The sequence below is a fragment of the Mustela lutreola genome, chromosome 2, assembly GCF_030435805.1.
Source record: "Mustela lutreola isolate mMusLut2 chromosome 2, mMusLut2.pri, whole genome shotgun sequence".
Lineage (NCBI taxonomy): Eukaryota > Metazoa > Chordata > Mammalia > Carnivora > Mustelidae > Mustela > Mustela lutreola.
The window spans coordinates 37,107,919-37,131,104 of record NC_081291.1 but is presented as its reverse complement, the minus strand read 5'-3'; the positions used below and the strand labels follow the sequence as shown (position 1 = coordinate 37,131,104).

The following is a 23,186-nucleotide window of genomic DNA, read 5'->3' as shown; positions in this document are numbered from 1 at the left end:
CAAGAGCCCCTAACTCTGTTCCATTTTAGGAAAAAGTCCAGTGATGGGGCACCTGGGTGGCTCAGTCATTAAGCATCTGCCTTTGGCTCAGGTCATGATCCCGGGGTCGTGGGATCAAGTCCCACATCGGGCTCCCTGCTCAGCGGAAAGCCTGCTTCCCCCCCCCCCCACTCACCCTGCTTCTGTTCTCTCTCTTGCTATCTCTCTCTCTGTGTCAAATAAAGAAATAAAATCTGAAAAAAATAAAAAATAAAAATAGGCCAGTATCATATTTGTACAATTCTAAGATGTTTATATCTTTACTAGTAAATGATTCCATTCTTGTTAATTATTCTTAATGCACTATAATTATTTATACTTACTAAATAAAAATAAGATGCACTGTATTGAGAATTGCTTTATGAAATCCACTGTAGGTGTATAAATGCCTGGTTATTCTAAAGGCACTTACTTTTATTCACAGAAGACATAATCCCATCGGAGAGCAGCTCCTTGTCTGACACTACCACCTATGATGATTGTGAGTAGCTCTTCTTTTTCATTTTCAAATGTCATATGTTCTGAAATATTAAGACAATTTCTTGAAGTAAAGCCTATGTGTTATTCTTTTGGTAAAAGTAGAATGAACTAACTTAACATCTATACAGAATGGTTGGGGAAGGGAGATTATGATGAGCTTCTACTGAGGTTAAATCAGCATTAAACACAGTACCATACAGACCACTTGAATTTAGGAAATCAGAATACTATTATGCAACTGAGTCAGTCTCTCAGTAAGGGTTTGTGAGGCTCTGTAGAATTTTTTAAATTAGCATTCTTAGTTATTTACTTTTTTTTTCTTTTTTTTTTTTTTTTTACTTTTAAGTAGGCTACCCACCCAAGGTGGGGCTTAAATTCAGGACCCTGAGATCAAGAGTCATATGCTTTACTGACTGAGCCAGCCAGGCACCCCTCTGTAGGATTTTTTTTAAATGTTCTCTCTTGAAGTAATAACAGGTTCACGGGGAGTTGTATTCAGAACCTTTCATGCAACTTTCCCAATGATGAATCTTCTATATTTGGAGTCTTATCTCAAACTGTGAAATATAGTGTAGACTTTGATTATCCTTGTGTTCTGGATGGCTAAGAGTTTATTTTCCTTGGGAAGAAATTGGGTTACATGTCATTGTATTGGTTTCATAGAGGAAGGCCACATGTTTTGATGGCCTGTGTTTGTTCAGCACATTTGATGGTGGAATGGATTTCATATCGAGTGGGAAAGTGCTTCCTTGTAATCCCTGGTGCTTAAGCAGAGGAGTGACTGTCTAGAGATGATTTAAAGAATTCTGGGAAGCCACTAACCCATACGGCTTTATCTCCCCCACCTTCATCCCACCCCAAATTTGATGGTGCATGAAACTCCACCACTCCAAAATTTTTCCTTTGAGCTGAAGCTGGGTCGTGTTTTCCATTCCTCTTTGAAAATGCAGATGTCAGCAGGAGACATAACAAGTCTCTGATGACTCAGCATACATCAGTTATATCACTTTCAATGACAGGATGAGCCCCTGGTCAGCCAGCGAGGCCTAAGAACTTGAAAGGTGAACAGAAGTGATCCAAGCCAGCTGTACCAGCCAACTTGCTTTTGGCCCTATACACACTGGGGGTTTTCTTTAATATAATTCTAGAAAAACTATAGTATCACCCATTCTACCAGAATGATTTCTCTGCTCAGAGAATATAATTATTGCTTTTATTACCTACTAAACTGGGAAAAGTTGGATCAGGCCCACAAGAGAACATTTGACCCTTGAATAATGTGGGGGTTAGGTGTGGTCCCACTCCCGGTGGTTGAAAATCCAAGTATAACTTTGACTACCCCAAAACATAACTAGTTACAGCTTAGTTTTGGCAGAAGCCTTATCATTAACTTAAACAATTAACACATATTTGTATGTTAAATGTATTATATATATATACTGTATTCCTACAGTCAAGTAAGCTAGAGAGGAGAAAATGTTATTAAGAAAATCATAAGGAAGAGAAAATGCATTTACTATACTTTACTATATCAGAAAAAAAAAATCTGTGTGTAAGTGGACCCATGCAGTCCAAACCTGTGTTGTCCAAGGGTCAGTTGTATTCAGTAATTTCTGTTTTCTAGTGTATAAAGTATAAAATAAATGTCCTAAAATAATACACTTCTAAAAACATCAGATCTTCTGATTTGCTTTTTGGAGGGCTGGAAAGGTATTTATTAACTTATTTATTTACCTACTTACTGATTCATTCATTCATTTACTTATTATAGCCAATGACACCTTCACTCTCGCTGGGCAGCGACCAAGTTCAGTACCTCATTCTCCAAGAATTCTTCCCCCCAAGTCTCTCGGTATTGAGCGAATCCATTTCAGAAAGTCATCCGTCAATGAACAGTTTGCGGAGACCAGGCAGTCCAGGTGAGAAATCCCATCTTCAGGGAGGCAGATGCCTCACAGCCGTGAGACCTTTCCTCCGAAATAGTCGACCCTTTGGGGCATTACCCTTTTACCCTTTCAGAAGGGGTTATCCTGCAAAACCAAAGCATAGAAACTCACCCCGTTATTTGTTGTTGACAACAAGCACATTTCTAAGAGTTCTTTTCAAAGCATTTGGCACTTTCCTATATTTTAAAGTCTGTTGGATTTATGTTAGGTTCCAGGGGCATTACTTATAATCTGGATTTGGATATAACATCTGAAGTTCCATTTCAAAACCCATGCTCTCAGGAAATGGACATTAAATACCACACTATCAGTGTGAGTGACAGAAATGACTTCCACTCTTTCCAAAGGAAATGAGACTTTCACTCATTTTGAATCTGTAACATAGATAATGTGACTTTTCTTCTCGAATATCTCAGATAAATATTATCCAGGCAATAACACCAGTATTTTAAAAAGATGACAGACCAGGGATTCTCAGAATTTGGCTGCATGGATCAATACTACTTAAAAAAAAAAAAAAAAAAAAAAGGGACCCAAGATAAATTACCAAATGTTTACTCTGCCTAATCAGAATGTTCACATAAATAATACCACAAGTTCATTGAAAAAAAGACATGTAAATATCAAAAATACAGCCATTGTCATAATAATAATAATAATAAATGAAGTTAACATTTATTGAATGCTTACTGTATGTCAGACACTGTTCAAAGTATTTTAATACATATTAATGAATTTAACCTGTAGTGTGACAACTGTCATTACCATTTACAGGTAAGTACACTGAGGACCAGAAAGCTTGAATAACCTGTTGGGTTCCTGTAAATGTTGGAATCAGGATTTGAACCTATGTAGCCTGACTCCAAAGCCTATGGAGTGATTTTAACCAATATGTCACACTGCATCTCAGTGAAGGGGGAAATTAGTCTTAAAATAAAGGAAGATTATTTAGATTAAATAATTCTTCACTTAAGAAAATAGCACCATGCTGTATTTCTCCTTTGTCAAAGACCATCTCAGGCCCAGCTATTAGATTAGCCTTTAGAACTGTTGCCTAAACAATAGAAATCCAAGTGTCTAGAGCTGTGCCAGCCAGTGCAATTAAAAGTAAATAAAATTAAAAATTCACTTCTGAGTCATGCTAGCCACATTTCAAGTGCTAGTGGGTGCACATGTGGGCTAATGACTATAATATTGGCATAGATATAGCGTATTTCCTTCGTTGGACAGCTCTGGACAAATGTATTTATTATATCAGGGGAAACAAAGCTATTGAAGCAAAAGGAAGACCTATGACCAGAAATCATTATCTTCAAAATTACTATACCTACTTCCTTAATAGCTTAAGATGGGTTTGGTCATTGATCCCGCAATTTCACTTAGAGGAATTTTTCCTGTTGTATTAATTAACTACAGGATGCTCATCCCGGTACTGTTGATGCTAGTGACAAATTGAAAACAACCCAAATGCTCAACTAGTGAGTTGTTCAAATGATTTATAAATCCTTACAGTAGAATGCTCTACTGTCATTAAAATAACATTGTGGATGAATAGTAACCAACACAAAACTTTAGATACAGTTTTTTTAATGTGAGTTTTGAAAGAGAGTATAGAGTAAGATCGTATTTTGTTGTTGTTAAAACTGTAAATACGGGACGCCTGGGTGGCTCAGTTGGTTGAGCAGCTGCCTTCGGCTCAGGTCATGATCCCAGCGTCCTGGGATCGAGTCCCACATCGGGCTCCTTGCTCAGCGGGGAGCCTGCTTCTCCCTCTGCCTCTGCCTGCCGTTCTGTCTGCCTGTGCTCGCTCTCTTCTCTCTCTCTCTCTGATAAATAAATAAAATCTTTAAAAAAAAAAAAAAAAAAAAAAAACTGTAAATACCTATAAGTATGGTTAGTGAAAAATATCTGAAAATAGTCAGTGTTGACTGGCTGTCTCTGAGGTTTCTGATGATAGATATTTAAGTTTTTCTTTTTAACCTGTACTTTTCAAAATTTTCTGCGGTGAACTTGACATGCTTTTGTGATAACTAAAAATGTAATCAGAGTCACCTTTCATTAAAGAATGAACTTTAGATTGTGTTCTCACTGTGCTGTGTAGCCAACAAAGTGATTTAAAGATGTTACCTTCTAATCCACGGCCCGCAGACAAAAACCCACTGGCTGGGTTCATCCTGCAACTTATTTTTATATGGCCCACGAGCTCAGAATGGTTTTTACATTTTTAAATAGTTGGAGGGGAAGTCAAAAGCAGTAGTATTTTTTTTTTTAAGATTTTATTTATTTATTTGACAGATGGAGATCACAAGTAGGCAGAGAGGCAGGCAGAGAGAGAGGGGGAAACAGGTTCCCTGCTGAGCAGAGAGCTCGATGTGGGGCTCGATCCCAGGACCCTGGGATCATGACCTGAGCCGAAGGCATAGGCTTTAACCCACTGAGCCACCCAGGCACCCCCAAAAGCAGTAGTATTGCGGGACATGAAAATTATACGATATTTGACTTTCGGTGTCCACAGTCAAGCCCTTTTGGCTCACAGCCATCCCCATTCATGTACACGTTGTCTACACTGCTTTTGTCCCTCAGGGGCACAAGAGAGTGGTCAGGACAGGGACATCTGGCCTGCAAGGCCAAAAATATTTACTCTTAGACTCTTACAGAAAAAGGCTTTGCTGCCCTTGCTCTAGTTGCTTTCAATCCCTTTTATTCAGTACATTCTTCTTTTTTTAAAAAAAGGCTTTGTTTTTTTTTTCCTTCATCCTTATGACTAGAGAGATCCCTTGTGTTTCCCCCCAAACTCACCCAGGACATACAAGGATACTAAATCACAAAGACACCCTGCCCCGTTTTCTTCAATGCTCCTTTCCTTCACTTCCACTAAGTTTCAAATTGGCTGTTGACGAGTTGGCCAGAGATGCTAGGAGGCTCATCATCTCCCACGTTCTTCTTCCCATCACAGGGAAATGCTGTCGACCCACAGCAGCCCTTACAAAACCCTGGAGCGGCGGCCCCCCGGCGGACGGAGCATGCCCACCACTCCCGTTCTGACCCGAAATGCCTACAGCAGCAGCCACTTGGAGTAAGAGCGCTTCGTTCCAGTGACTTTGACATTGTTGATTTTGCTTTACTTTGTTGGTTTTGCTCTGCTTTGTTTTGCGTTTTAATCATTTTAAGGGACTCAATGCAGCGGGACTGGTTACAGATCCACATTTTCTACTTAACAGTTCAGTGACACTGGCAAAGAAAATGCACTGAAAAATAGGCTTTGTGCGGGTAGATAGGAGATTTTTTTGTGCGTGTGCCTTAGTTTTCCCAGCCAGACATCGCTGTCTGTTATTCGGTGGCGAGGATGAGGATAATGACACAAGCCAACACTTGGAAGCATTTAGGGAAGGTTTCGCTAGCTCTTTTATAAGCCTGATATTTTTTAAAAAAAATTTTTAAGGTTTTATTTATTTATTTCTCAGAGAGAGAGAGAATGCAAGCAGGGCGAGTGGCAGGCAGAGGGAGAAGCAGGCTCCCCACTTAGCAGGGAGCCCAGTGTGGGGCTCGATCCCAGGACCCTGGGATCATGACCTGAGCCGAAGGCAGACACTTTACTGACTGAGCCCCGCAGGTGCACCATATGCCTGATATTATTCAGTACACATGACAAGCCGAACTGCAGATCTCAGATCCTGTTTTACCTCCTTGTTTTAGGGATGAGGATCAAGAGAGGTTCAGAGTCTTACCCAAGACTCCCCCCAGATAAGTCTGCTGTCAGAGCCAGGCTCTCCCCCGAGCAGTGCTCCCTCTGCCCTAGTCTGTGTCTCCTTCCCTCCTGTTGGAAGAGAGGAACCTCCAAAGACGCTTGGGCTTTTTTTTTTTAGGCTTTGATGCAGCTTGCGCATCATCCGTTCTCTTTCCCGCTCTTGAGTAAGGCTTTGAATCGCACAGTGGTTAGAACCTGGTTCTCTTCTCCTTCTGACGATGACACAGTGCACCTGTGTGGCAGCCGATGGGTTATATGAAAAATGTGTCCTCTCGTGCAGTCAGCTTTGGAAACCTTGAGTCTTACTGCAGTTCAGGGTGATGAAATCCTTCACCGCCATGATCATGTGTTTCATTTCAGTCCGTCCTTTCTTTCTTCCTCTGTTACAAACTGGCCTCTCTCCTCCCACAGACCCGAATCTTCAGCCCAGCACTGCCGCCAGCGCAGCGGAAGCCTCGAGTCTCAGTCCCACCTGCTGTCTGAGATGGACAGCGATAAGCCATTTTTCTCCCTCTCCAAATCCCAAAGAAGCAGTAGTACGGAAATCCTGGACGACGGGTCCTCCTACACCAGCCAGTCAAGCACGGAGTATTACTGCGTGACGCCCGTCGCCGGCCCCTATTACACTACCCAGACTCTGGACACTCGTGCCAGGGGCCGGAGAAGGTCCAAGAAACAGAATGTTTCGACTTCAAATTCAGGAAGCATGCCCAACCTAGCACAAAAGGATAGTTTGAGGAATGGCGTCTACACAAAGAGCCAGGAGCAACCTTCTTCTAGTTACTATATTGCTGGGTACACACCCTATGCAGAGTGTGATCTTTATTACAGCGGCGGCTACGTCTATGAGAACGACACGGAGGGACAGTACAGCGTCAATCCTTCCTACCGTTCGTCAGCCAACTATGGATACGAGCGCCAGCGGGACTACAGCAGATCCTTTCATGAGGATGAGGTCGACCATGTGCCCCATAACCCATATGCAACTCTCCGGCTGCCTAGGAAGGCTGCTGCCAAGTCGGAGCACATCACCAAAAACATCCACAAGGCCTTAGTTGCAGAGCACCTGCGTGGCTGGTACCAGCGGGCCTCTGGACAAAAGGACCAGGGGCACAGCCCACAGACTAGCTTTGACTCAGACAGGGGATCGCAGAGGTGCTTGGGGTTTGCAGGGCTGCAAGTACCCTGTTCTCCCAGCAGCCGAACATCCTCCTACTCTTCCGGTAAGAACGCTGCAGACGCTCTTGGTCCCTGCATCAAATTTACCTCCTCTCCCCTGCCCATGCTGCCCCCAAACCACTCCCCTCAGGGAATCATAGGACCAGTCCCCAAGGTTGTGACCCTGGTACCATTCCATGGGACCATAGTAAGAATCGCCAACTTAAAAATAGTTCTTCTCTTCGTCTTTCCAAAGAACATAGTCCGCGGTGCTCGCTTCAGCAGACCATACACTAAAAGTAGAACACAGTCCATGGGAGTCCACTATAGCAATTGGTAGATTCCAATGCAACAAGCGTTCATTGAGCACCTACTCTCTCCTGCCCTGAGTGAGGGGCTTTCAAATAGCATATCTTTTCCGCATGTCATAAAAGTGTGCAGGTCCCTGATGTCTGACTTGTTCAAAAAGTAGAGTAAACACATCAGGTAAACAGAAAACATTAGGACTATGCATCCTTCCCTGTTCACCACCAGGAACTTGATCCTCTAAGGGCAGTTGGTTTTGAAAGTTCGGATGGCCATGTGAGGCTCCTAGCAATTGTGATGGGAGCCAGCAATTTGTAAGCCCTCTTTCTGGTACTGTTCTGCGTGCTTCTAGTACCTTGACTCAATTCAGTAAGTTGTCATATATACTCTACGTTAGGGTTGATGTAAGGGATTTTCAAAGATAATTTTGGTTAGAGAGGTTCCCTCACACACAGACTTTGGCCCCTCACTCCACTAAAATCCATGGCAGGCTTACTGTTTACCCCTCACCAACTACAGAAATAAGAGGAAAGAGGAGTGTTTGCCTCGGGTTTCATTGATTCAGCAAACAAGCAGGCATATCCTGGATGCTGAGGAGCCAATGTTGACCTTGAGGAGTTTCTGGCTTTGAGGAGCGCACAGTCTAGTCAGCAGCCAGAGGAATGTATACACATTAAGCAATTTTTAGGCTCTAAAATGAATGAGTTCTTGAACTACGTGAAAACCTGAAGTCATGTGTTCTTCCCCTCTTTCAGGCATGACCCCTTTAGTAAGACACAGCACAGGGACTCCCAAATCATTGCATAAGAATCGATGAAGACTGTGCCTTTAAAAATTTCCCAAGTTTGTTGACCAGAGGCATTGCCATGGAGATTTCTGTTTGGGTTTACAGTCTCTTCTTTTGTGGAGGACTTTGGACTTCCGCTAGAACTTTCCCATTTATTACCACATCAAATATATGAAAAGGCTCCTCCTCCTGGTTAGTTATGGCTCTTATCTAGGGAACACCTTTCTTCCCCCTCCAAGTTCAGGGCACAGCATGAGAATCTTTCAGAAAACAAACACTGGGAGGGTGTTAGAAGGAGCCAACAGGGAGGGCTAAGATGCATATGGACGGTCATGAGGGCACAGGGCTGGGGTGATGCCATCTTAAGGAGGGAGGCTGGCGAGGAGCAGGTGTATACCTCGGAAACCACAGTGTTACTGGTGGTTGACCCAGTGTCTGGGGCAAAGGTGAGAAAGGACTTAGTGCTTCCTGAGTCACACTCAGGAGGGGCCTGGCGGGTAGCTGGAGAATTTGGCCCCACAGACCAAAAGGCATTCCACATTAAAGAATTAAAGGGATGGAATTAGAGCTCCTCGAGAAAATTCCCTTTCAGCATTTTCCTCATTCCTGTCAACATTTCATAGCTACGAAAATGTACGACAACAGGCATGCGCCAGGGAGCGTTTCCTGTTATCTGCCAAAGTAGTCGGGGGTTTTGTAGTTCTTGCAGCCGTCTAAAGACTCTCTTGGTGACTCCGTTTTGGTGGTAGTGACAGCCACCATCAGCTTCCCCTGGGCCACACCGCATGCTCGGTGCCTAACTGCCCCATCCCATCTAATGTGTGCCACAGATTGTGAGCGCTGTTGTTAGGTCTGTTATCGCTGTCCTCATCTAGCTGTGAAGGCGGTTCTATTTAGAGAGTGGAAATGACCCTGGCCAAGCCCCAGAGCTCGTAAGTGCTTGAGTGGGAATTCCCTCCCAGCTCTGACACCTTAACCACCAAGCTTCACAGCCTCTGACTCAGAGTTATGAAACATTCTTAGAAACTCAAAGTGAGGGAATTACATCTTTGAGTCAAAAACCTCATGGCATCCGGGGCCACAGATGAGTTTTGAAAGGCGTCTGCCGTGCACTGGTCACGAGGGCTTTGTGGGTGTGAGAGAGAAGAGGAGGAAGGTGGCCGCCAAGAACAGGAAATGGAGGGTGACCAGAAGCATCCATGAGCGGTGCTGGTCTTGGACCGGCTTGGCGTTGTGGTCACCTGCATCCCGGGCATGGAGCAGAACTGATTTTAGAGAGAGGACAACAAACACTCCATGATGAGACATTCACTGGGCTTTGGTCCCAAACTGTGCCCTTGTCTTGTTCTAGTTCAGTCCCTCAGTAGAACTAATTCCTTCCTGTACTACTTATACTCTCTCCCCTTTCCACCACACACACTTACTTTTAAGGGAAAAATTTTGCGTTGATCCTGCTAGCAGCTGGTTGCCTTGGGCCAAGGAACAAGTCATATCCCAACAGGTTAACTTGTGGAGTGCTTTTCCTCCAAAGGCCTCTGAGAAACTCAAACTGGTCATCTTATCTTTACAAATAAAGCCTTATCTGTCCAGCCACCCTAGCCAGAATGGAGAGACTCTCTCCATATATGAGAATGTTTTTTTGACTTGTCTTGTAGGTTATTTTTTACAGCCTGCCTTTCAATTAACGTTATTCCCTTTAATAACATCAATAGTTGTCATTTGGGGGTGTTTACTCTATACCAGCCACAGAGCTAAACATTCTCCTATATAACCTTATTTAATCCTGTTAACATCCCTATATGGGGTATATTTGCATTATTATCCCCACTTTACAGGTAAAGAAACTGGGACTTAAAGAGAATAAACTATTTGCCCAAGGTCACATGGCCAGTGACTAAACTAGAATAAGATAAAACATTGGCTTTTATCTGCACATGGGTGATTATAATGTACATCTAAATGGCCTAAATAGCCTTTGCTTTGAATATTCGCACTAATTTTGTCTCTTTCCCTTTTTATTTCTAGTATCTTCTACAAATGCTTCTGGGAACTGGAGGACCCAGATAGCAGTAGGGCTATCCGACTACGACTACGAGACCCCGGCACATTCTTCCTACACCAGCTGCTATGGCAACATCTATAATCCTTTGCCCTCTCCAGGCAGGTGAGAAAGCAATGCTCCAAAATTCTAGTAGCCTCTTCCTGGTCAAATAATTGAGGAATTCTATTCTATTTTATGAAAACTCAAAGATCACCAGACTATAGCCTACGGGCCAAAAGCAGCTGCCACCTGTTTTTGTAAATTAAGTTTTATTGGAAAACGGCCATGTTTATTCATGTACATTTTATCTGTGGCTGTTTGTGTACTGTGAGGGCAGAGTGGAGTAGCGACAGAGCCTTCATGGCCAACAAAGCCAAAAACATCTGGCGTTTTAAGAAAAGGTTTGTTGCCGCCTCATCTAGAATGTTGAAATTTGACTTCGTTCCATAGTCTTCAGTAAGGTCTTAAATTCTGTATCTGATGGGTTTTTTTTGAATTGCAGTACTTTAAATGGGATTACTGATATACCCATTTAAGACTCTCCTGGAACCTTGGAGAAAAAATACCTCTGCTCTACTCCAGAAAAGGCTGTTCACATCAACATTCCTCGTAGACAGTTGGTGGGCTTGATTTCAGTGAACATTTGCTACAGACACAGCCAGCTGTCCTGTTTGTAATTGTGGTTCTTTGTAAACATCGGGAGGAAACATACAAGAACAATTTGTTAAAATGTGATTTTTAAAAAAGAGGGCTAACTCCGCATTACAGGTTTTTCACTTATTTGTAGATGCAGGAATTAAGTTTGAAGAGATCTTTTCTCCCTGTCACTTTTCACAGAATATAATGCACACCCATCATGCTGAGAAATAGAGCATTTTGTTTTGCTTTGTTTTTAAAGGGTTGTTTTTTTTTTTAAGATTTTATTTATGTATGACAGATGGAGATCACACGTAGGCAGAGAGGCAGGCAGAGAGAAAGAGAGGAAGGGAAGCAGACTCCCTGCTGAGCAGAGAGCCCGGTGCAATGCAATGCCGGGCTCAACCCCAGGACCCTGGGATCATGACCTGAGCCAAAGGCAGAGGCTTCAACCCACTGAGCCACCCAGGTGCCCCAAGCATTTTGTTTTTATATAATTTTGCTCTAGGTCAAATTGCTTCAGGCATAGGGAGACTTTCACAGACAATAACTTGTCAAAGTGTCTATCCTGGTGAATTTGAGAGGCTAATTTCTTTTCTTTTTTTTACTTCAATTTTTTATTTCGATTCTAGTTGGTTAACCTGTATGGTAAAATTGGTTTCAGGAGTAGAAGCCAGTGACCCATCACTTACGTACATCACCCAGTGCTCATCACAACAAGTGACCTCCGTAATCCCTATCACCCGTCTAGCCCGCCCCCACCCACCTCCCCCATCAACCCTCAGTTTGTTCTCTATAATCAAGAGTCTCATATGGTTTGCCTCCCTCTCTCTCTCTTTTATTTTTTTCCCTTCCACTGTGTTCATCTGTTTTGTTTCTTAAATTCCACACATGAGTGAAATCATAATTTCTTAATAAAGTACTCCGTGTTACAAACGATTTGGAGGTATTCAATCCCCTAAACCTTATTTTTCTTCTCCTTGTTCAAGGAGAGTTTTTCTTGGCTTGAACCATTAGGCCAATTGTCTCAACTCAACAAAGGGTGTGCTCAAAATAGAATTTTAGTGAAAATATACCTCAGGGGACTTCAGATAGCTTGGGTTTCTGTAAATAATACTGCAAATGAGTTAGGAGCAAAAACTAAAATGTCTTTGGCCCAAAACTGGAGCTGCACTTTTTCAAGCCAGTTCTCATCATTCTGTATGATTCATCTGCAAATAGTTTCCCCCATTTGTAATAGTTCGACTTTCCTTTTCACGGACTGCGTGAGAAACAGTACCAAAGCACATAAGACAGTTTGAAAATCTTTAACACCACTTTCACTGGACTCAGGAAGTAGTAAACATTTTTAGAGAAAATCTGTTTTTACCAAGTATGCCTGTCTATCTCAGAGAGCCAGCCCAAGATGGCTTGACATGGAGTCTGGTGTCGGGGGTGGGGGGTAATCTACAGGAAATTAGAAACTATTTAAAGATCCCTATTGTGTGTGCTCACATGCACATCGTATGAGCTCATTGTGGAAAAATTAGGAAAATAAAAAGGGATAAATAAGTAGGAAATCTTCTGCCATCTAGAGATGGTAGCCATTAGCATTTTGACACATTCCTCCATTTTCCAGTATCCCTTTTTACATGTTCATAATGACCATGACCTTAATGATAACTTTATGTTCAGTTGTACACCTGTCATTGTCTATGTACTTCTGCATTCCAATTTTATACTTCATATCACAATATAAACATGTTCCCATATTTTTTAAAAACTCTTTAAACCTTATTTTATGTTTTCCACATGACATTACACTCAGTAAATCTACCATACTTCACTTAACAGTTCCCATGTTTTGAATTTGAATGGTTCTTAGATTTTCTCATTTTTTTATTGTAATGTTGCTGTTAATGTCTTTGGGTAAATATGTGTCCGAATTCCAGATTATTGCCTTAGGATACATTCTAGTGAGTAGAAATAATGGATTAAATTGAAAAGTGTATTTTTTTTAAGCCCTTGCTTTCCAGAAAGATTTGCCAATTTACCCTCCCAGCAACAGAGGTATGGGTGTGCTTGTTTCCATCTATTTGCCTATTAAGGATATATATATATATATATATATATATATATATATATATATATATATATATATATATATATATATATATATATATATATATATATATATATATATATATATATATATACCTCAGAGCAACCAATTTAACTTGACTTACTAACAAAGCAAGTATCACAACAGCCATCCATTTTTAGAAATTTGCTGTAAAATTGTTATTTTTGAGTAAAACATAATTTTTTAAAAGAAGAAATTGGGTTTCAAGTTAAAGATAAAAAAAAGAAAAACTTTAGCTCTGCCCTGAAGTTAAAGATTTAAATAATTTTTAAACAAAGCAAGTACATAGTATTTCAAGATCCTCTCCCACAGAGTGTCTGGCTCTTAACATTGACAGAAAGCTACACATTTTTACCAATAAAAATTTATTTCCAAGTATGCTGTGGCATAATTGTCAGTGGCAGAGACTTTCTAAAATCATAAATGGCAACATCTCTTATGCTCCCTAGAATATAATACAGTCAGATTCTTGGCTCTATGCTGCAAGTGTGTTTTCCAATAACACTTTCCCCACCTTGGCTTCCTGTTTTCCATTTCCCATCCTCTTCCTAATCTAACTCTCCCTCTACTAGGCAACGCCGAGGGCTTCTGTCGCAGAGAATGGTTGTGTCTCCCGAAATGAGATCAGTTTTCAGTTCTCTTTTGCTCAGTGTAGCCAGCTGTAGTAAGTAGAGCCCTCAGTGCGATCGTCTCCATCTTGTTCTGGCTGGTGTGTGAAGCTGTGGAAATCCGACTTTGTGTTTAGAGTAGAGGAAAACACTGAATACCTGATTTCATGTAGTATTCCTTTCCTCAGCTCTCCTCCCGGTGACTTTTTAACCAACCTGACTAAAGAAATTTACAATGAAAAGAAACCTCCTAACTCTCTAACCTGTTCTAAGTGACTGCTGCAGGAATGAGGTCTTGCTTATTGGAGTGGTTTGTGTGACAGGATGCCTTCCTTTGGCTATGCCATCCAAGTATGCCTATGGTTTTTGTATGCGATGTTATTTCCCATTTATGCTCAGCCCATGGACCCTAGGGGTGTAAGGTTTGTCCCTGGGTGCCCTGCCTGCCACTAAATATATTCCTTTGTCCCTGAGGAAAGCATCTAGTATATTCCCTTAATGTGAAGAAAATTTAAAATGTGGCTGTCAAAAATACTTTTTAAAAAGTTAAAAAGACGACTTTCACACAGAGAGGAAATGGGCATGTATCAAAGATTTCTTTAACTCATTAATGAGAGAACTAACAGAATGGGAAAGCTGCTTCCCAGAGAATTCAAAAGACTGAATTCAATCCAATGAAAGATAAGATGTTGGAATAAGATTACTAAATAAGATTAAAACACCAGTTAATGACCTACAGGGCAATAAAACTATAACCATAATCTTTTTATGGTAGACCAAAGTTATCTGTACTACTTCCCAACAAAAAAGAAAGAAAAAAAAAATACGAGTTAACCTGTAACTTACCACAATCTGGATCCTAATCTGTGGTTAAAAATAAGTGAGACAAAGGAATATCTCCCTAGAGAATCAAATACACCTTGCATGGGCCTTTTTGACAACGCACCGATAGGACAAGGAAAGCACATGCCATCATCCTTTGCCTTGACAGTGCTTTCTACTAATTCTTTGAGTAGAGTCTTCTTTCTACTCTGGTAATAAAAATGACCACAAGTAATAACTCTCCTGGTTTCCTTTACTAGACAGTACCCAGAGATCAGCACAGAGGGAAGCCGGTCAGAGGACAGCCTGGAGAGCAGGGAGCAGAGGCTGTTCTGGCATGAAGATTCGAAGCCTGGAACGTTAGTCTGAACTGCCGTCGGACCTCTTGGCCAAGCGCTGCGTCCTCACACTAGTGTGCCTTGCAAAATGTGTTGTCTTCCTAGAAAGCTGTTCGGCTCTAGAAAGCTAAAGGCATCCAAGGTCCAAGAGAGGACTTACTGGCCCTGGAAGGGAGTCCCCCACGGAGGCTGAGCCTGCCTGTGCTGGGTCCCTGAACGACTTGCCTTCCCCCCTTCGGGGCACTCACCCAACAGAGCCAGGTGGAACTGTGGCCAAGGGAGGACTCAGCCTCGATCGGTAGCAAGCACTTTTTAAGGGAATAAAAGTTGTTGAAGGCAAACCGCAAAACTGTGACCAGTGCGTTCAGGGTCTCCAGTAGGAAGGAAGGACGGGAAATTGCAGAGCACAATTCAGAATGATGAGAAAAGGGAAAGCAGAAGCTCCTTAGTCATTACTCACCTTCAGAAAGTTTGGGTTTGTGAGCCGGCGAGGAGTCACTTGCTCTCTCTACCCGCATCTGAACCATTTAGACAGTATTGGAAAATTACTTGAAGAGAAGCTGGATTCTCATGAAGTTTGGAATGAGTTGTAAATGTTTCTAGGATATTATAAAGAGTGATGGTTTTCATAAGCCCCGTAAAATGGGTTCTGGAGAGACTTATTGCTGTAGCATCCTGTAATATAACTTTATGGTAGCAGATTGGGAAAAACAAAGCAGCCCACTGAATAATTGACAAACTCTGCTTGGAGAATATTCTAAGGTACAGTATTATTGGGTCCCTTTTTTCTTTCTGTACAGTGGCCTGATGGGTTATATTATTCAGGCTGGTGACTCTCCCATTTGGCTGCCATTGGAAATGGCAGACCTGTTATGGAAAGTTTTTCTAATCCAGAGTTTGAAAAAGTACTTTAAGGTAATACAGAAAGAACCCAAAACAAAATGAAATGAAAAAAAAAAAGAAAAAAGCCACAGCATTGTTGATGAATTGCGTGCCTTAAAATGGTGAACATTAGAAAAGTAAGTGTATTGTCCAGATTCCGCAGGCGGGGGTGGGGGGGGGGGTTCTAAGTCACCAAATGACAAAAACAAGATTAGTCATTAAAAAAAACAAAAACAGAAAAAAACTCCAAGCTGCAGTAGATTTAATTATGAGGCTAAAACTACCTCATACTTTATTCCGAAGAACTAATTAGCTATGGTTTATTGTAGTGTGTTTTTTACAAAAACAAAAGACAAAACAAAACAAAAAACAAATATTTCCGTATTCTAGATTGCTCTTTTTTGTCATCTTCACTCTGCTTCAATATTCCATAAAAGGTGCTCCCTTCCCCCCTTTTATACAGGTTTCATGTTCATATTGTGAATAGAGAAGTTTCTGAACAACTTTTTTGGAACATTTTCTATCTATATTCCAAAGCATGTAATATATACATAAAGATGATTTGTTAAACTGGTCCTTAGTCATTTGTATCATTAAATATGAAGTTTGGGGGAAAAATTTGGAACAAACAAGAAGACATGCAAAAAAACCAAGTTATTCCTTTTTGCATATTTGTATAGCCTTCTAGAAACAGAAATACCCTTTTCCATATTCTTTTACTGTTCTGACTTTTTAAGACCTATTATTTTTTTTACATAGGTCAATAAAAACTGAAGGTGTGCTACTGAAAATGTTTACGTCTTCTTCCATTACATTCAGGGTTCAAAGCAGTTTAAAGTGCTCTACGTCAAGTAATCATGTTGGACAAGATGGCAGATTTTCAGTTATTAGTATTATGATATTCTATTGATGCCAAAATGCACATTTTTTCATATTTACATCTTTGAAATCAGGATACATCTTTTGATGGATGGCATGCTCTCAGTGAATTGGCAGTGTTTTTTTCTTTCTTGGTGCTCCATAAAATAATGCTGTGTCTCACAATAAAGTTGTCTTAGAATTGATGAAATACGGTAGTTTATTGCCTCACTGAGGATGACAGATGTGGATTTTTAGGCTTCCTAATCTCACGAATGTTGTTTATTTGTAACAAGTCATTCATCCTAGTTTTGCCGACTGCCAACCAGGTCTTTTAAATTCAAGAAAATGTTTAATCTGACATCTATTTATCCTGCACAATGGGGACAAGGGAACGGGAAATGAAATGTACGAAGACCTTCATATTTCTCTGCAAGTATCTCAGATGGAAATAACCTTCTGTTCAAGAAAGGGGATGCTCAGAATTACAAATACACTTCAAAAGAGCACATGGAACTTGGCTCCCAAATGGTTAAAAAAAAAGATACAGAAATGGAGTGGCCCTGCTGTATGATTTTTTTCCCCCTATTTTTTTATGAAAACCTCTCTCCAGCACCTTTGGTATGTTTATTAATAACCAAAACATGGCAGAGGTAAATTATTCAACAGAACCCATCGATCTGTTTTCTTATTACAAGGTGTCATATCTTCCTGATAAAAATTTTACATGCAAAAAAAATTTTTTTTAATTCAAACATACAGCAGATACATAACATAAGAATATTACCGTGCCCTGGGAGCCTAATGTGACCAGATGTAAGGATTGGTCATTTATTTTCTGTTAGTTCACATTTTCTCCTATGCATATAGTAGTGTTTTTAAAACAGCGTATTACAAGGACAGTTTACAACTTGTTTTTTTCACCTCGTGTAGCTTGGACCTCTCTGTATCAATACATATGGATCTACCTCATAAAGATGTATATTTTACAAGGTGGATTTTTTTTTAATCGCCTCACCTTCCTACTGTTCATATTTTTTCTATATTTCAGAAAATTCTTCAAAATTCTTTCTTGTACTCATAGAAGCTTAACGTTACAAGTAATAAAGATTCCAGAATTGTTTCAAACTGTTAGTTTGGCCTGTTCTTAGGAACAAAGGTTCAGACTGAAGAGTTCCTTCAAATCTTAGTGCTTCAAAGCATTTGGAAGTGGAGTAATGACTTGGTGCAGGACAGTAGAAAAGTTGAGATGATTTTCTAGAGTAATTTCCAAAGGATCAAATGGTAAAAGACAAGTTTTTTTTAAATGTTCAACTATTGTGGCCTCTAGTTCTGTGAAGACAAAAATAAATTGCCAAGGAAAACATGTTCATTTAAAAAATGAACTCCTAGGGAAGTGGAAAAAACAAATAGATACAAAGATATACATTCCTGCTCATTATTAGATTTATCAGACATAAAACTACTCTGTCGAGTCATAATCACAGATCCTAAACACTTTCTGAACTGAACTTCGATTTACGTTCCGCTAACAGTTTCTTAACTCCCCGTGTTCCTCACTTAAGTTAACACACGGCGTTCTGTTAGTTTCAGGTGTACAATCCATTGATCCAACAATTCCACATACGACTCAGGGCTCACAGTCGCAGAGGCGTCTGGACCACCCTCTGAGTACCGCGAACCTGGAGCTCTGCACAGTAGGTTCCCATCTGTGCGTGTTAGTAAGGCAAGTCGTTCATCATTCCCTGTGACCTCACAAGATGTGGAGATACAGTTCATCTCCAAAGAGAAAAATCTGTTTAACACAGAAACGGAGCCCGGCAGGGATGCAAGACTTAACCCATCCTTCTTCCAACTTTCTGCTCAAGCCCTTTGCCTCTCGTGTTCTTCATGTTTCCCACTCCAGTCCAGTCCCCTCCTCTGGGTCCTCATCGGACTCTCTTGCCTCATCTCCACCCCACATCCTTGTGCCATCCCAGAAAAGCAAGAAAATAAGCATGTGCTGCTACAAAACTGAGTTGGCATTAATAGATTTCTGGGCCAGTGTGTGCCAAGCTGGTGTGAAGTGCTGTGTGTAGGAGCTGCTCTAATCCCCACCACGGCAGCATGGCAGGGACTTGATGTTGTCTTCATGTTACTGGAGCTGTTTTGGGAAGGGCAAGTCATTTGTCAGAAGTCATGTGGCTCTTGGGAGAAAAGCAGGAAATAGATTTTGATTTGTCCAACACTAAATCCTAAATTAATTGCACTCTTGTTCCAAGAACAATTTCTCTACAGTCAGGGTAGCAAACAAGATTTTTAGAAAAAATCCATTTAGGGGCACCTGGGTGGTTCAGTTGGTTAAGCGACTGACTCTGAGTTTCAGCTCAGGTCAGGATCTCAGGATGCTGGAATCAAGCCCTGCGTCGGGCTCCATCCACACTTAGTGTTGGGTCTGCTTGGGACCTTCTCTCCAGCCCTCCCCATGTGCTATCTCTCAAATAAATCTTGAAAAAACAAAAAACGTGTGTGTGTGTGTGTGTGTGTGTGTGTGTCTGTGTGTGTGTAATGAAATTGAATGAATATATGCTAAGCTCAGCTGTCCTTGCCTTTTTTTTTTCTTCCTATTACCAGTGGCAAAAAGGCAGAGGCAGGCCTCAGGCTGAATATGGGTGAAGATAACCCTTATCTGGGTTCCTACCCAGCCTTGCAGCCTGGCAGGCGGCATTATATATTGCTATGTGAGCTCATCAGTGGACCAAGTACATTTGTTAACTTCTTTTCAAGTCAATAAAATGTCTCACACCAGTGAATATACTTGTTACAATCACAGATAACCATAATGAGCTAAATATTGATCAGTAGCACTGAAAATATCTAACGATCTTTCTCCAGCTCTGATGGTTCAGGGCAGTATGATAATATGAGGTTTATATGCTCTGCTATCATGACCCTGAGGAGTCCTCTCAGAATTGACCTCTATCAGATGTATGTGCCTGGGGGGGCTTTCCCTCTTGATTGTCCTTGGAAAGAGTGAATCTGGGATTAATCTATTAGAATCCGAGCCCAGTGCCAGAAAAATCCTTCTAATACTTCCAACCTTTTCTACTTTTGATGCCTCATTGAGTCTATCTCCCCTGCAAAAGAAAATAGGAACTATGCATCAAAATTTGTTTTTGCAATACCTAGCTGATTAGTAACATCAACACACACACAAACATGTTTTCTCCCTTTTCTTTTGCTTTTGAATATCAGCAGTCTTGACAAGAGTGGTGATTGGGACCAAGGGAATGGGGGTGGGAGCTGACCTAACTGCTGAGTTTTAAATAATTATCTCTTCTTAAATGCTTGTTATACTTAAGAAATGTCCAAGGATTAAAAGTTCTGTGATTTCCAATTACGCTGTACCAGCAGCTATGGGGCATTTAGAAATATGAATGTGTTGCTGTATTTTAGAATCCCTCAATGATTTGGAAATACTACTAGTGCATAGGGTCCAGGGACGTTAACCAGATATTAGGCATGGGATGGTCCCACGCAACAAATAGTTGTTCTACCCAAACTGCCCAAAGTGACCCCACTGAGAAACCCTGGGGGTCTTACTAGGAAAACGTGTTAAATCCAGTTGTATGGGTGCTGCCTTCCTGCGTTTAAAGCAGAGATTTCTCAGTTCCGAAGAGAAGAAAGGGAAAAGTAAGGGAGATGATTGTTTCCTGAGGATGGGGGAGAGATTGTATCTGAGCTGAAAAGGCATATATCCAACAAATACTAGAACACCAACTAGGGTCACAGGCAGTGAAGATAGAATGTTTACATGAAGCATTCTAGGCAGTGAGGATAGAATGTTTACCTGAAGCTGGCTGTCCAATCAATGAGGGAGAAACAGAAGGGACCAATGTGATGTTTAGAAGCATCATTAGTCTTGTGAAAGCCAAGCATGGTGAGAAAAGAAAAGATGGAGATGAGAGCCTAGGTTGCGGGGACACAATGGGGCCTTTGGGGAGGTGATGCTTCATCCAAGGCTTGGGCAGGAAGAGAAGGTCCGGTTAAGCAAGAAGGAAAAAGAGCTCTCCCACGGTTAGGAGAATGTCACCACAGGGGCTCCTGGGTGGCTCAGTCAGAAAAGCGTCTGACTCTTGATTTCAGCTCGGGTCATGATCTTATAGGTCATGAGGTCAAGTCCTGCATCAGGCTCTGCACTAGCCATGGAGCCTGATTAAGATTCTGTCCCTCTCTCTCTCTCTCATCCTCTCCTTCTGTCCCTCCCTCTCTTAAAAAGAAAAGAGAGAGAATGTTACCGTGGCATCACCAAAACCCTAAAGCTAGAAGCAACTTAGCCAGTTTCAGAAACTAAAAGAATAGAAGGACATATTATTCCCGGATAGAAGAAATACAGGTAATTATATTGGAAAAAAAAAAAAAAAAAGCTGCCAGGCCACCTAGGTGGCTCAGATGGTTAAGCATCCAACTCTTGGTTTGGGCTCTGGCCCTGATCTCAGTGTTGAGGGATTGAGGCCAACATGGGGATCCACACTCAACATGGGGATCCACACTCAGCGCACAGTAATCTTGTCCCCCTCCCCCGCCCGCCCTTCCCCCCACCACTCAAATAAATAAGTAAAATCTTTAAAAAAGAAATGTGCCATTTTTGAGTTCTCACTATAGTCCCAACAATGGGCTAAGTGCTGTCATTTGATTTACTCCTTCCTACAACTGTGTGACAAAGGTGGTCTGAGCCCAGAAAAAGATATAAAGAGAGAGGTTCAGAAAGAGGACCACGGCCTCATTTACCAGACCCCGGAGTAAGTTGTAAAGCTGAAATTCAAGCATCTTTGTCTGACCAAATCTCGTGCTGTGATATTATACAAAAGCCGTTGATCACCAAGCAACCTCTCTTAAATGGGAAAAAAAAAAAAGAAAAAGAAAAAGAAAAGAAAAGAGAAAGGAAGGCGCAAACCAAAGAGCTGCCCCGGGAGGAAGAAGGAGGGACGGTCAATGGGAGGGATGGAAATCTGATCCGCAAGATGGAAATAGGGGAAAAGACCATCTAGGGCGGACTGCCGTGTGTGGGTGTTCAAGATAGGCCGGTCGGACAGTTCTGATCAGGGTGTGGCTTGACGATGTTCCTAATGAAGGGCCAGCTGGGGGAGAATTATCTTTGCAAAGAGGGTGGAGGAAAAGAGCAAAACGTTTGGGGAATGGACTCTAAAGGTCAGTGGGTTGGTCATGAATACTGAATTAAACTAGCATTTCAACCTCCCACCCCTGCTCCTTTGCAACCCAAACACTTAACATTCCCTAGAAATCCATTCTTGACGGTGGCCTCCCCTCGTTTTCAAAAGAAATGGGCTCCCTAAAGAGATCAAAGATTGGAAGCCAAAGTGAGAAAGATCTCATCAGGCAAACTAGCAACCCAGGACTGGGAAGGACACTCTTCTCAGCCCTTCAATTACCAGAAGACAGTGGGCGTCTGCGTAGACATCACCATCTTAATCAAGCGGTAGTTAAATGTGTGGACTTGGAAGTCAGGCAGACCTGGAGACGGGCTGCCGGGCTCGAAATCAATGCCAGCCTCACTTCTTGCTGAACCCTACAAACTTGGGTAAGTTTTCTAACCTCTCCAGGCCTCAGTTTCCCCACTAGTCCCCTTCACACAAGGGTATTTGTGGGCCGAGCAAGACACTGCATGTAACGGTGAAGCACACGTCGTCTCTATCAGGTGCTTCATGAGATAAATTATTTCCTGGGCACCATATTGGAATTTTTTTTTTTCTTTTTTAATCCTTACATCCTTACATCTCATCAGGCAAACTAGCAACTCAGTTGCTAGTTTATTACATTTATTACATTTTACTACATTTATTAGATGTAATAAATCTACCATTATTAATCTCAGACAGAAGCTCGAGGAGGTTGAGAAACTCAGGGAGGTTGAGTGCTTTGCTCAAGTTACATATCTCAAAGGTACCCAGGCCTGGAATGCAACTCAAAAATGCATCAAACAGAACCCTTTAGCCTATGCAATCAAGCCGATTAAGGTGTTTTCCAGACTTTTCAGCCACAGCTCCCCTGCAAGCCCTGGACTAGGGCGATGTGCGCTTGCAAAAGCCAGGGAGTGAGTGTCTGCTTAAACTGGGTGCCCAGCTGCCTGACTTGCTTCATCCCGGGGCGTGGCCCTGCTGCTGGCTCTAGGATTGCACCTGCCTTTTTATGTGCAGAAGAACACAAATTAGCCACCAGCAGAGGGGCCAGATTCTGCAAATGAACATCAAAATGCTAGGTTCAATTAAAAAAAGAAAAAAAAAAACAGCTCTAACTGCCAATATTTTGTCATTTACTAAAAAAGAAAAAGGTAGATACAGGACATTTAGGGCACCCTGGAAAAACTCACCGAGGGACACCAAACAAAATCATTAAATTCAGAACATGTACCATA

The 23,186-nt window shown here is 41.6% G+C and overlaps 1 protein-coding gene across 6 annotated transcripts in view; it reads left to right on the top strand.

Moving 5' to 3' along the window:
- Window positions 1-16,982, top strand: part of FRMD4B (FERM domain containing 4B) — a 323,466-nt gene extending 306,484 nt beyond the window's left edge. For all 6 annotated transcript variants that reach the window (XM_059161477.1, XM_059161479.1, XM_059161475.1 and 3 more), the window contains 6 exons: window positions 464-520; window positions 2,291-2,438; window positions 5,422-5,541; window positions 6,625-7,436; window positions 10,490-10,628; window positions 14,954-16,982. In XM_059161477.1, the coding sequence (XP_059017460.1) occupies window positions 464-520; window positions 2,291-2,438; window positions 5,422-5,541; window positions 6,625-7,436; window positions 10,490-10,628; window positions 14,954-15,062 (1,385 nt within the window). In that variant the 3' untranslated portion in view covers window positions 15,063-16,982. The remainder of the gene's footprint in view (window positions 1-463; window positions 521-2,290; window positions 2,439-5,421; window positions 5,542-6,624; window positions 7,437-10,489; window positions 10,629-14,953) is intronic.
- The last annotated feature ends 6,204 nt before the right edge of the window (window positions 16,983-23,186 follow it).